Source organism: Engraulis encrasicolus, chromosome 16 (assembly GCF_034702125.1).
Source record: "Engraulis encrasicolus isolate BLACKSEA-1 chromosome 16, IST_EnEncr_1.0, whole genome shotgun sequence".
NCBI lineage: Eukaryota > Metazoa > Chordata > Actinopteri > Clupeiformes > Engraulidae > Engraulis > Engraulis encrasicolus.
The window spans coordinates 7,940,333-7,952,832 of record NC_085872.1 but is presented as its reverse complement, the minus strand read 5'-3'; the positions used below and the strand labels follow the sequence as shown (position 1 = coordinate 7,952,832).

At 44.5% G+C, this 12,500-nt stretch overlaps 1 protein-coding gene across 1 annotated transcript in view; it reads right to left on the bottom strand.

Moving 5' to 3' along the window:
* The window catches only part of carmil3 (capping protein regulator and myosin 1 linker 3), a 131,198-nt gene that overhangs the window by 8,284 nt on the left and 110,414 nt on the right, over nucleotides 1-12,500 (bottom strand). The window contains exons 29-36 of the mRNA XM_063218527.1: nucleotides 12,439-12,500; nucleotides 10,111-10,177; nucleotides 9,542-9,732; nucleotides 7,188-7,273; nucleotides 5,451-5,615; nucleotides 2,870-3,068; nucleotides 1,799-2,195; nucleotides 1-34 (exon numbers count right to left, since the gene is read on the bottom strand). The exon at nucleotides 1-34 is cut by the window's left edge and continues 91 nt beyond it; the exon at nucleotides 12,439-12,500 is cut by the window's right edge and continues 49 nt beyond it. Of these exons, the coding sequence (XP_063074597.1) occupies nucleotides 1-34; nucleotides 1,799-2,195; nucleotides 2,870-3,068; nucleotides 5,451-5,615; nucleotides 7,188-7,273; nucleotides 9,542-9,732; nucleotides 10,111-10,177; nucleotides 12,439-12,500 (1,201 nt within the window). The remainder of the gene's footprint in view (nucleotides 35-1,798; nucleotides 2,196-2,869; nucleotides 3,069-5,450; nucleotides 5,616-7,187; nucleotides 7,274-9,541; nucleotides 9,733-10,110; nucleotides 10,178-12,438) is intronic.

Below are 12,500 nucleotides of genomic sequence, written 5' to 3'. Positions count from 1 at the left end.
TCTTCATCTCCTCCCACCTCCTCGATGGAGGGCTCTGCAGAGGCAAACAAGCTTAAGGTTAGCCTGCGGCCATGGCTTTACGCTCGGTACGAACTCACAGGGTCTGGGTGCGGAACACCTGTGTCATCACACCACAGAACACAGTGTGCTGTAGTGGGTACCGTAGCTGAGAGAGCAGAAAAGGGAGCCAGACCCCTTCAGTTCTGTCAGTCGACTGATTTATTTAATCTTATTAAAGCTCGGACCACGCTGCCAAACGATAACACGGACAGCCTCTCTAAACGATCAATAGAGCCACTCTCAGTGTTTCCTGCGGCAAAACGTCAAAAACTCCAAAACTGGAAGGCTTTCATTACTCTGCCCCTTGCAAGATGGGAAGAGGATTTCTGTTTTGTTTCTCACTTTGTTTCTGAGCAACATTACACAAAACTACTGACAGGATTTGACCAAATGTTTAATGAAGAACGGGCATTACTCCTAGATGACGGAATTCAGCTTCAGGAAAAAAGTATCGATTCTTCTAACTCTCCAAAATGGACGGATGTACACAACATTTTCACAAAAGAGCCATGAAGCTGAATGAGAGCTCTCAAATACTTGAGCTATAATAACTTCTCAATTAATCTATTGATTATGTCACACTATTCTGCTATCAATGTGTGATGCCACATCACCACCACATGATAAAGCTTAAATTATCCACAAAGCAAATATTTCAGGGTTCTTTAGTTCACAATAAAAAGTCCCCACCATTTTCCAGCTATTGTAGGTATACTTGTCATTGTTACAACATATTTTAGCAGCAGGTGTGGGTTTGTTACTCTACACAAAGAACAATGTCCTTCCCTACACAGTGGAGACACCCTTGCTGAGAATGCTGCAGTGTTAAGTCTGCTTTGTCCCTGGAATCTAACATCCTTGATCCTGCCAATACTAATGCACAACTACAACCACCAAGTTCCCCCAAACTGTTCCTTCTCGGATTGCATTGAGTATGTTAGTGCAATGTTTTTTTAAGTGGGGGCTCGGGACCCGTGGGGGGCCGTGGGGGAATGTTAGGGGGGCCGCGGCAGGTTGGCAGGAAACGTACAGCAAAACAAAAATAATAACTGGATAAACTGAACAATTGATGTAAACCAAAAATTAGCTAACTGATGAATCTACTGTGAATGTTTCATTTTCTTGTTGACATGTTTATATGTAGGCTAATATGTTTCCTGGAGTTCTTGAGTTAAGGGATGCACTAACTCCATCAAGCTGTGAAACGGGGTGCACAGAAAACAAAATAGTGTGGCACGGACTGTATCAAGGGGGCCTTTGCTGAAATCTACTGGAAATTGGGGGGTGGGGGGGTCTTGTCATGATAAAGTTTGGGAACCCCTGTGTTATGGGGTGCATTCCAATATGTGGACTCCCGTCCTCCACTTGTGCTTGTGGACTCGCGTTTTACTGACGTCCCGCCTCCATGGGGAAAACAGCCAACACAATTTTTGGGGGACTGTTCTTCATTCACCATCGCAATTGCAAATGGGGAAATGGCATAACACTTGTGCTTTTGCAAGATTTTGAGTTCATTCTGTCATCAGTGACGTCATCATGTGGTCACAAGCAGGCAAGTGAGCATGGGAGGACAGAAGTCCATATATTAGAATTATATATTGCATATTGGAATCCAGTCTATGTTGTCATAATTTACAGTGGGACTATGGGGGGTGGGGGGCTTTCTCATGGTAAAGTTTGGGAACCCCTGTGTTAGTGCTGTGTTAGTGCGTGGTGTATTGCCAAAGCATAGTAATACCCGAGCTCTCCTGCAGGTGTCGCTGCCTCATTCTCGCCAGGCTGGGCTTACAGCTCTGAGGGGGTGGCGTGGGCTTCTGACTTCCTCCCTCCTCCTCCTCCCCCCCCTCCTCCTCCCATAGCTCTTCGTCAGTTTTCTTCTGCTCCTCTGATCTCTTTGTGAGCCCTGGTCGCCTTTCCTCCATTACGCTGCGCGAGACGGACGCCTTCTCTTCATCGCACTCTCTCTTTTTTCCCTCCTCCTCCTTTCTGCCGTCCGTGCCACCCGTCTGCTCCTCGGCTGAATCTTCCTCATGGGAGCTCAACGGAGCATCAAAAGCATCCCTTTCCGTGCTGTGCGAATCTGTGTGTACTCCTGTTCCCACAGAGCTGTGTGTGTCACTCTCTGTGTCTGACGACTACAGATAAAAAAAAAAGATGGAGAGAGGGGAAGAAAGTGATTAGATGTGGGTAGATGAGAGAAAAAGAGAGAGAGAGAGAGAGAGAGAGAGAGAGAGAGAGAGAGAGAGAGAGAGAGAGAGAGAGAGAGAGAGAGAGAGTGAGAGAGAAAGAGAAAAAGAAAGAGTGACAGAGAGTGACAGGGAGCGACAGAGAGTGTGACAGAATCAGGAGAATTCAAGCCATACAAGCTCCTCTTCCCTCCCCAGAGGATGTGCGTTTATGACTGCCATAGGGCTTTTTGACTTCTACAGCCCTTCTGCAGAGGAGGCCATCAAATCAGTACTTAATTAGGGTATAGATGAAACATGTATGCTGGTAGACGTTTATTTGACTTGAGAATTTTCTCTAAAAGCTGTTATAAAAATGGCTGTTTGAAGTCAAGTCAAGTCAAGTGTATGGTTATGCTGTCACATATTAATGCCTAATGCCTTTATCTTGCGTACTGTATGCATTCAAAGGATACCCTAAACAAGTCAACTAGACCATTGACACAAATATAAAAAGCTCAAATCGGGCTTGACACAGGCTTTTTATGCAACTGTCATTACATCAACATAGGGTATACATTACATAGTGGGTATAATTTAATTCCTCCCTCATGCCCTTGTTAGGTAGGACGGACGTGACCCACCTGTTTCTGTGAGAGGCAGGCGGGGCCGCCCAGCATGCCTGGCAGGGCGATGCCGTGGGCGGGGCGAGCCGATTGGGGCGTGCTCCTCTGGGAGCTCCGCCTCTCCAGACGGCGCTGGGGGCGGTCGCTGCTCACCTCCACTGCCCGCTCGTCCTCGCTGGGGTACTGCACCGTGGAGTACACGTTCTCACTGGAGAGGCTGAGGAGAGATACACAGGGTGAGGAGTGGAGGAAGGGAGGGAGGGAGAGGGACAAAGAGAGGAAGAGACGGTAGAGAGGCAGGGAGAGAGAGAGAGGTAGGGGAAGAGAGGTAGGGAGAGGGGGGCAGGGATGGGATGGAGAGAGAGAGAGGAACACAGAGAGAGAAAGGGAGGAAGACAAGCGAGAGAGAGCGAGAGAGAGAGAGCGAGAGAGAGAAAGAATGAGAAGTCAAGTCAAGTCAAGTCAAGTTTATTGTCAATTTCTTTACATGCACTGGTCATACAAAGAATTTGAAATTGCGTTTCTTGCTCTCCCATGCAGACATAGACTAATCTAGGTAAGGACATAGACAGTATAGACATAGACAGTACTCATACATGGACATAGACAGTATGGACGTAGACATTGCTCATACAGACATTTAAAGTGCAAGACTGGACAACAGAAGACTTGTAGAGAACATACATTAAGAGGAGGTATTTTGTTGTTCTTTTTCTAAAAGTCCTTTATAGCGTTCTGACATAGTAATAGTAGCATTTGAAGAAATAAATAATTAAAAAAGGTTTTTATTAAATACACCAGCAGCAGTATGTGTGTGTGTGTGTGTGTGTTTGTATGTGTTTTGTGTGCGTGTGTGCGTGTGTGTGTGTGTGTGTGTGTGTGTGTGTGTGTGTGTGTGTGTGTGTTTAGTGCAGGTAGAAAGTGCGGTGTGCGTCTGTGTGTGTGTACCTGTGTATGTGTGTGTGTGTGTGTGTGTGTGTGTATGTGTGTGAGTATGAGTTGTGTGTCAGTGTGTGTATGTTTGGGTTTAGTGCAGAAAGTGCAGTGTGCTTGTGTGTGTGTGTGTGTGTGCGTGTGTGTGTGTGTGTGTGTGTGTGTGTGTTTGTGTGTGTGTGTGTGTGTGTGTGTGTGTGTGTGTGTGTGTGTTTGTGTGTGTGTGTGTGTGTGTGTGTGTGTGTGTGTGCATGTGTATGTTTTGAGTTAGTGCAGGTTGAAAGTTCAGTCACAGATGTAGTAGTGCAGGTGGAATGTTCAGTCGCAGATATGGTGGTGGGGATGAGGGGGGGGAGCGTTGTCAGTGGCCTGGCTGGCTAGAGGCTGACAGTGAAGGGAGAGTGGGTTGAGTGTTCAGTATCTTGATTGCTTGATGCATCGTGCTGCTTGCAAGCCTGGTGGTACGGGAACGGAGGCGCCTGTACCTCTTTCCAGAGGGCAGGAGGCTGAACAGTTTGTGTGCAGGGTGGCTTGTGTCTTTGATGAGCCACCCTGCACACAAACTGTTCAGCCTCCTGCCCTCTGGAAAGAGGTAGAGGAAGAAAACGAGCGAGAGAGAGAGAGAATAACTCCATCACCTTTGAAAGGCAACATACATTCAACTTATGGACCCATTGAACCCAAAATATTACCCATATTAGTAAAAAATACATCTTGCAGCTGAATTTAGTACATAAATACCACAAGGTGTGGGTCGATGAGGGTGAGCAAGAGAAGTCCGATCGAGCTCTAAAGTCCTTCATAACTTCAAAGCCAGTGAACACAGTCGCAAATGAAGCTGTTCATAACCATGATGCTTCATATGCATGAATCTCCATCATTCACATTCTTGGAGCTTCTTGGTGTTAAGCTTATGGATCATTGCATCATGGATTTTGCAAAAGAGAAAATGAGTCACCGGATTACCTCAAGAAGAGAATGCTTGAAGTTTATGGATTTTGGTGAGTGTGTTCTTTTTTTGCACCACATCAGATGTTTGTGAAAGTCTTTGGAGACACAAAATGGTGTGTGGGAGAGAAGTTTCATGTGGGAGGGAAGTTTCTCTAGAAGTAAGAAAAGAAGAGAAATCTGCACACTCATTGCAGCTTACAGAATTATTGTATACAATGGGTCAACTTCACATGGTCCTCGTCAGGTGTAGGTGCGTGACGAAGACCATGTGAGGTCGAAACGTTGTGGACAATAATTCAGTAAGTTGCAATAGTGTGCAGATTTTTCTGCTTTTCTGTACGTTTATGTTTGATCCGGCTGATTGATTGGAGGGATTGATTGGATTGGATTGATTGATCGATTTGATGTGTGTGTATTTTAAACAGATTAAGATTGTCTGAGGTCCCTTGGCTACAGATGTCTGTGAGCCCCACGGAAGGCAAATTTCCATCAAATCATAATTCATAATTAATATCTAGGAATTAAGGATAACATATCTACCAACTGTACTCAACACGATAGATGAATTTTGCAATGCATCTTGTCATAAGTCTGCAAGTTTTCACTTCTGGCCAACCAGGGGCCCCCTGGCAGGTGGGGTGGGGGGTGGGGGGGGGGATCCTACGCTGCAGCCATATCTAGCCTGTGCATTAATCTGTAGACAAGTGTGACATACTTTGTTCGGCACTCCTCCCCACAGGCCCCTCCTCGCGAGGCGGGCTCTGGCTCCTGGTAGGAGATGGTGGAGTTTCGGTTCTTGCGGAAACCGGAGAAGATGGACAGGACACTCCGCCTCTTCTGTTTCCTCAGGGTCTGGGCCTGCTGTTGTTCTGCCAGCTGACTGTAGAGTAGACAGGAAAGCAAGCACATGCACACGCACACATATACATGCATGCACGCACACACACACACACACACACACCACACACACACACACACACACACACACACACACACACACACACACACACACACACACACACACACACACACACACACACACACACACACACACACACACCACACACACACACACACAAAGTGATGTTAAGTTCTGTATCTGCACTCAGGCAGTATGATTGGTCAGTTACCAAGCAGTGGACTATGTAGTATTGCATAATCTGTGGGAATTCATAAACAAACAAGTCTTCAGCAACCACACACATGTTATGATGCCATCATTTCTTCCAGTCTAAACTAAGGAGCTGAGCAATGAACTATGTAAATATTAATGATGTGTCTCAGTCTTTGCTCAACATTTCTAAAATTTTCACATTTTAGTTGAACGACATGTCCTCCCTCTTTACTGTATTACATGCTGGGATGGACAAATTGTAGGAATGAGGAGCATTATTCATGTAGATGTTGTGCATGTGTGTGGGAGTATGTTTGGTCCTGGTGGACTACATCTGCTTAAAATGCAACTAACCCTGCTGATGCTACTATTACTGCTGATGGTACTGTTGATGATGAACCTTTGATTTTCACGTTTTTAATCTTTTTTTATTCTAATTATTTAATGCCTTATTTTAATATTTACATTTTCTTCAATTCTTATATTTAATGGTTTCTTTCTCTATTTCTCGTTTTCTTTATTCCTTTAGTTTGATTTTTTGTGAAGCACATTGAATTACATCTGTGTGTGGAATGTGCTACTCCAATAATCATGTCTTGCCTTGCCTGGCTTTACTGCTGCTGCCACGGTTACTGCTGCTGACAGCCTGTAGCCAGGCAGCGCCTTTCTAGTCACGCAACACCTTCAGCATTGAGTCTAGTCAGGCCAGGAGCAATACAAATATTTTTTCTGAGCTGCAGAAAAATCGGGAACTCCTCCCACTTTGTTAATTTGTTAATTGTTATGCTCTTGGTCAGACCACTTGGTCACACTACAAAGCTGGTTCAGGAGTAAACCAGAGCCTAGAGTCTTTTATTAGATGATTTACCTCTTTAGTAGTATAGGCCCCAAGTCTCGAAGAGATTTGAAAGTCGATGATAATCAGACTTAGAGAGCCCGGTGCTGGGGTTGGGTAGCTACTGATGCTGCTGCTAACTCCATCATGGCAGCCATAAAGCCAACAGATCTCCCTTATATAGCCAAGCTGAATTAAGGAAGAGGAACGAGGAACATTTCTGCCTCACAGTGTGAAAGAAACCATGCCAAAACCCATCCCCTGCATCAGTCAACACACACGCACAAGCACACACACACACACACACAAGCACGCACGCACGCACGCACGCACGCACGCACGCACGCACGCACGCACGCACGCACGCACGCACGCACGCACGCACGCACGCACACACACACACACACACACACACACACACACACACACACACACACACACACACATCATAAATGTCTACAGTTTCCTGGCTGAACTGAAAGTTGTTTAAAGGAAGTCTGCACCTGTCGGGCAAAACCCTTTTATTGTAGAAGTCAGGGAGGCCATCATCCAGCAAGTTAACTCCTCCATTCTCAGCACAGTGCTGCGGCTGAAAGAATAGTAAAAGGCAAAAGAAATGTGAGAATGAGAGAGAGAGAGAGAGAGAGAGAGAGAGAGAGAGAGAGAGAGAGAGAGAGAGAGAGAGAGAGAGAGAGGCACAAAAGGTTACATCATCACACCAGAAGGGCCATGAGGGAGCCCGCTCAACAGCTACTACAAAAGCAATGTACATTCATTAACATTGTCAAATTTAACATGATCATCAACAACATTTTCATCATCACCACCAATAACATGCCACCCTTTTCAAAATCCACAATCATCACAGCTGTCACACACATATGACTGTGATCATCATCATCACCATCATCATCATCATCATCATCATCATCATCATCATCATCATCATCATCATAGCAGAGAGAGTTTAGATTGAGAGGGGACATATGGCGGCCATCTTGGTGACGCCTTCGGAGTGCTATTTCGCGATTAAGTAGACCAGATCTGAGAGTCAATGGGAAAAATGAATGGGGAAACTGAGTATAGGACGGAGGGGAACCCAGCGGTTGTGAAAACCATATGGTTGAAACGACCGTGAAAAACTGATCAATCTAGACTACTTGGTTGTGTCATACGAGTCAAAATAAAGCTTTTTGAGCCACTTTTCTCACGTTTTTTTGACAGAGCGCAGGCGCAGTAGTTCCATAACGGCACGAGAGCAACGGCTTTTCACAACTGAGCATGTGCATAATTTCGCGTGCGCCGCTGCAGCCAGATGATTGGATCACTGGCAACGCAGCTCAGCAGGCACATTGGCTCTTGTTACCAGAAAGGCGGGAGATGTGCGGGTAGACGCCATATTTGCGTTACGAATCTTCACCGTTAATTTCTATGTACCTGTCCTATCTCCCCTTACTAGAATATTTCTGATCATAGTCCTCATCATCCTAACTATCCTCATCACCACTGTCAATGTTGTTGTCATCTCTCTGCAATGTCCCTGCACTTGTCTACAGTACAGTGCATCTGCATCTGCTACAGCTGGACCGCTTCGCTCTTATTAGCAGAACATCAGCCATCAATGTCTTGAGAATCAGCCTGTGAAGTGGAGTGGAGTGGAGTAAGTGCAGCCAGGGCCGCTGACAGCTTTGGCTGGGCCCCGGGACAAAGACATCTGAAAGGGCCTCAAACCCAATCAATACAATGTAATGAGGATCCGATTTTGGGCCCCCTCTCTCCCTGGGCCCGGGACAAGTGATCCCTTTGTCGCCCCCCTGTCAGCTTCCCTGTGAGTGCAGCGCTGAGAGTGAAATACCCATCATGCCATTCCACGATCTAATCTAAGTGCATGAGCCTTACTGCTGCTGCTGCAGGGCTGTGGGGTTTGGGGAAATGTGATTTGCATGTGACTCATAGCTAACAGAGTTAGTGCAGACGAGCAGGAGGGCAAAAAAAAACCAACAAGTCTACTATGTAACGTCTTCCAAACACTTCCCAAGGCACTGTGATTGCTGCGCGTGCACCGCAGACAATGCCCATTTGTCAGAGGAAAGAGAATGAGGAACGCTATCTGTCAGGCGTACGTATGTCTTTTTAGCTAAAAAAATACATACACCACCCTCTGCTTTGCTCTTTCCTGCCTCTTGCTGTCTGAATGGGAGACATGCTTGACAGCCACCCCCTGCATCAAAAGATCATGTGGGGAGAGCAGGTTCATGCTCGGGGAGTGTGCTCACAGTGAGGACTTTCTGTCAAAACATATTCTAGTGCTCAGTTCTCCTAACTCAACCAGAGGTGGAACACCTGGAGTTAAAATCCAATTATGTATTGCTGCGGCCTGTGCACCTGACAAAGGTGATTTCAGAGATTAGGCTGTGTGAGCTAGTGGTCTGATGAGTGGAACTGATTGCGAACAGCTGATTGTCAGAAATACAATAGGAAACCTTTACCTTCTGAACAGTTCATTTTGTTAAATTCTGTTTTTCACGTAATATCAAGCAACTGGTTCAAGCTTTCCGTAGACGCGTGTGATTAATGTTATTAATTTATGCGTATGTGTAAACACTGCAGTACCTATATTCCTGTCTTGTTTTGTGAACTACTGCTGGTCTGTATTTCTTTCTCAGGCAACATAGAGGCCCAATACGCTACTGAATAAATTAAACCAAGCCAAGCCAAGCCCCAACACAGCACTATGAATAAGAATAAGCCCAGGCCAGTGACGTGTATAATGATATACAGGTCAGTGGCCCAGGCGTTGGCGCCAACAACACATGAGGGCAGACAGGTGAGATGGTGAATGGGTTGCTGTGCTTACCGTGTCTGGAGGGGCGTGGCCAGTCCTGTGGCGGCGCGGGGGCCGCGGCCTCGCATGGGTAATGTGGCGCAGTGGTGCACCCTGGGTAGGCAAGGTGGAGAGCCCTTCCCATGATGCCGAGCGGGACAGGTGGGCGGAGGTGATGGGGGATGTGATGATGGGGGAAGGGTTGCAGGAGTCATCCGCTAAACCTGCTAGAGAGAGAGAGAGAGAGATAGAGAGAGAGAGAGAGAGAGAGAGAGAGAGAGAGAGGTAGACGGGAAGAGTAGGACGTGTGAGAATCATGGAAATGTAATAGATACAATAAGAATTGGGCTGGGTGGTAGGCAAACAGCAAAAAAGCAACAGTCACAGCCAACAGTACGATAAAAGCATTAGACAATACGGAGAATAACACTGGATAATTTCTGGTATTGCACATGGCTAATGAGGTGAAATGAAACAAGTTGGCTAGAAGCAGCCCCTCGTACCACCAGTTTGGCATTCATAATTAATAGGCATACATAATTCAACAATTATTCAATAGGACAAATGAGTAGGCCCAAGCCCACAATACTGGTGAAACTTACTCAATCTGGTGGACACGGGACGGATCCGTCTGGTGCGAGAGCTGCGCTTCTTGATTGCAATGGTGTCCTGTGAGAGGCAGAGAGAGAGAGAGAGAGAGAGAGAGAGAGAGAGAGAGAGAGAGAGAGAGAGAGAGAGAGAGAGAAACAGAAACAGAAACAGAAACAGAAACAGAAACAGAGACACAGAGGGAGTTGGAGTGAATTAAGTTAGGAAAGGACCCGTCTTTGGGAGTCCTTGAAGCCAGAGCATGTCGACAGGTTGATATTTCTGGCCAAAAATCTGTAGGCCCACCTAAGCTTCATGCTGTTGACTTTCACATAATTATTACAACTACGTTTATTACAAAGCGGATTCCAAAAAAGTTGGGACACTTTGTAATTTGTGAATAAAATCAAAATGCTGGCATTTTCAAAACATTCAATATGTTAACAAGGTAGAACATTATGCACAGACAACATATCAGTTGTTAAAGTCAAGCAGAATTATTGTTTTGAGGTAATTATGTGATCATTTAAAATTTCACCCTTGCAACAAATCCCCAAAAAGTTGGGACAGGGCCAATAAAATGCGTTTTATATTGGATAACACTAAACACAACACAAGGGATGAGACTGAACAGTTAGATACTTTGACTGATGGCATAATTTTATTCAAAATTAGATATTTTGATGTGCGAGACATGATTTCAGCAGCTCAACTGATAGGTGTGTTCTTCAACTTGTTTACCTTTTTGTTATGCTTAATATGTGGCATATCCTGACTGCAAGAAAACAATTTTGTGACCTGTTTACTCTAGTGATGGACTACACTTTTGGAACATAGTAGAGATTGAAATTTGCCACCTTTATGAGGCAATATCTAAAGGCGGTGCTCCAAAATATAATGCCTTGGTAGCTATGTTTGCTGTTTAAAGTCTGTATGTATCATTCAACATTCATTTTAATGCTCTACATGAGTAAGAAGACCCTAACCAAGTCACCTCTGCACCCCCTTACCATCATATATGCTGTCTTTCAGACTGACCACTAAATCAAGCTGAAGTATTCATTTCTATATAACCTGGAGGGTGCATGACTCCATAATTTTCAAAATGGATTAAATATTTACCATTCTGTAATCAGAGGACAGTTTCACATGTCTCCTATGTCCATAGAATGAGCTTTTCCGTACGCAACACTGTTTAATGTTTGCATCATGTGCATTAATCAAGTGTTGTGTTTATGGTCATGTTTTCGAGAGCTGTCATTGTTGGAGTGTCATAGTTTGCTTATTGACCACGAGTATGTCATGATCTCATAACTCGTGCAATGATTACACAGAACTCTATATTACGGAAGTAGGCCTTATATGCCTGCAATTTTGATAATTCAATCTTTCTGTGTAATAGATAAGTAATTAGTCCCTCAAAATCTTCGCCGCTGAGTGCCATAGCCTCTATGTGATGGTATTTTATTTGTGCATTCATGTTGGCAGTCAATAAAGTTCCTTTTAAAATATTCTTCCTTGTGTAATTTTTAGAATTATCCAGCTATTACAACATGTTTTGGCCCTGTCCCAACTTTTTTGAGATTTGTTGCATGGGCCAAATTTTAAATGATCACATAATTACCTCAAAACAATAATTCTGCTCAACTTTAACAACTGATATGTTGTCTGTACATAAAGCTCTACCTTATTAACATATTAGCTGCTTTAAAAATGCCAGCATTTTGATTTTATTCACAAAATACAAAGTGTCCCAACTTTTTTGGAATCCGCTTTGTATATACTGTACATTCTCAACTATATTTCTTTTTGTAATTTAACATTCTGCACAATGTGGGGTGACTGTTCAATCACTGCACTATGGAACTCTGGACATACTTCTTTTTCTTTTTATCACAAGGAAAGACTATGTGTGCTTGTGTGAGTGTGTGTGTGTGTGTGGGGACACATTGCCTTCATGCACCTTACCAGAATCTAGGTTCTACCTTGATTACAGTGAAATACGTCTCTTTTCCCTCTTAATTCTACATCACAATACTAGATCATAGATGTATCTGTCAACACTCATTTCTGGTCATTTTTATCTTGTCTACCTATACTCTCAGAGTATGATTTTTACATATTTGTCTACATAGAATATGTTTTTGCACATTGCCTTTTTTAATTTTCCCCCTCCCTGACGATTACCTGTGTTACATGTGTCTTTAAATGTCCATGTGGGCATTATGTGTATTTATGTAAGCTACTTGACACCTGAATTTCCCCTCGGGGATCAATAAAGTTACTCTACTCTACTACCTGCGATCTCATGTTTAGACTTTTATATTTAATGCTTCACTCACTATGCCAATGGTCAAGTCCTCCTCTGCCAAGTCCAGTGTGTCTGCGTGTCTCTGAGCTCGTC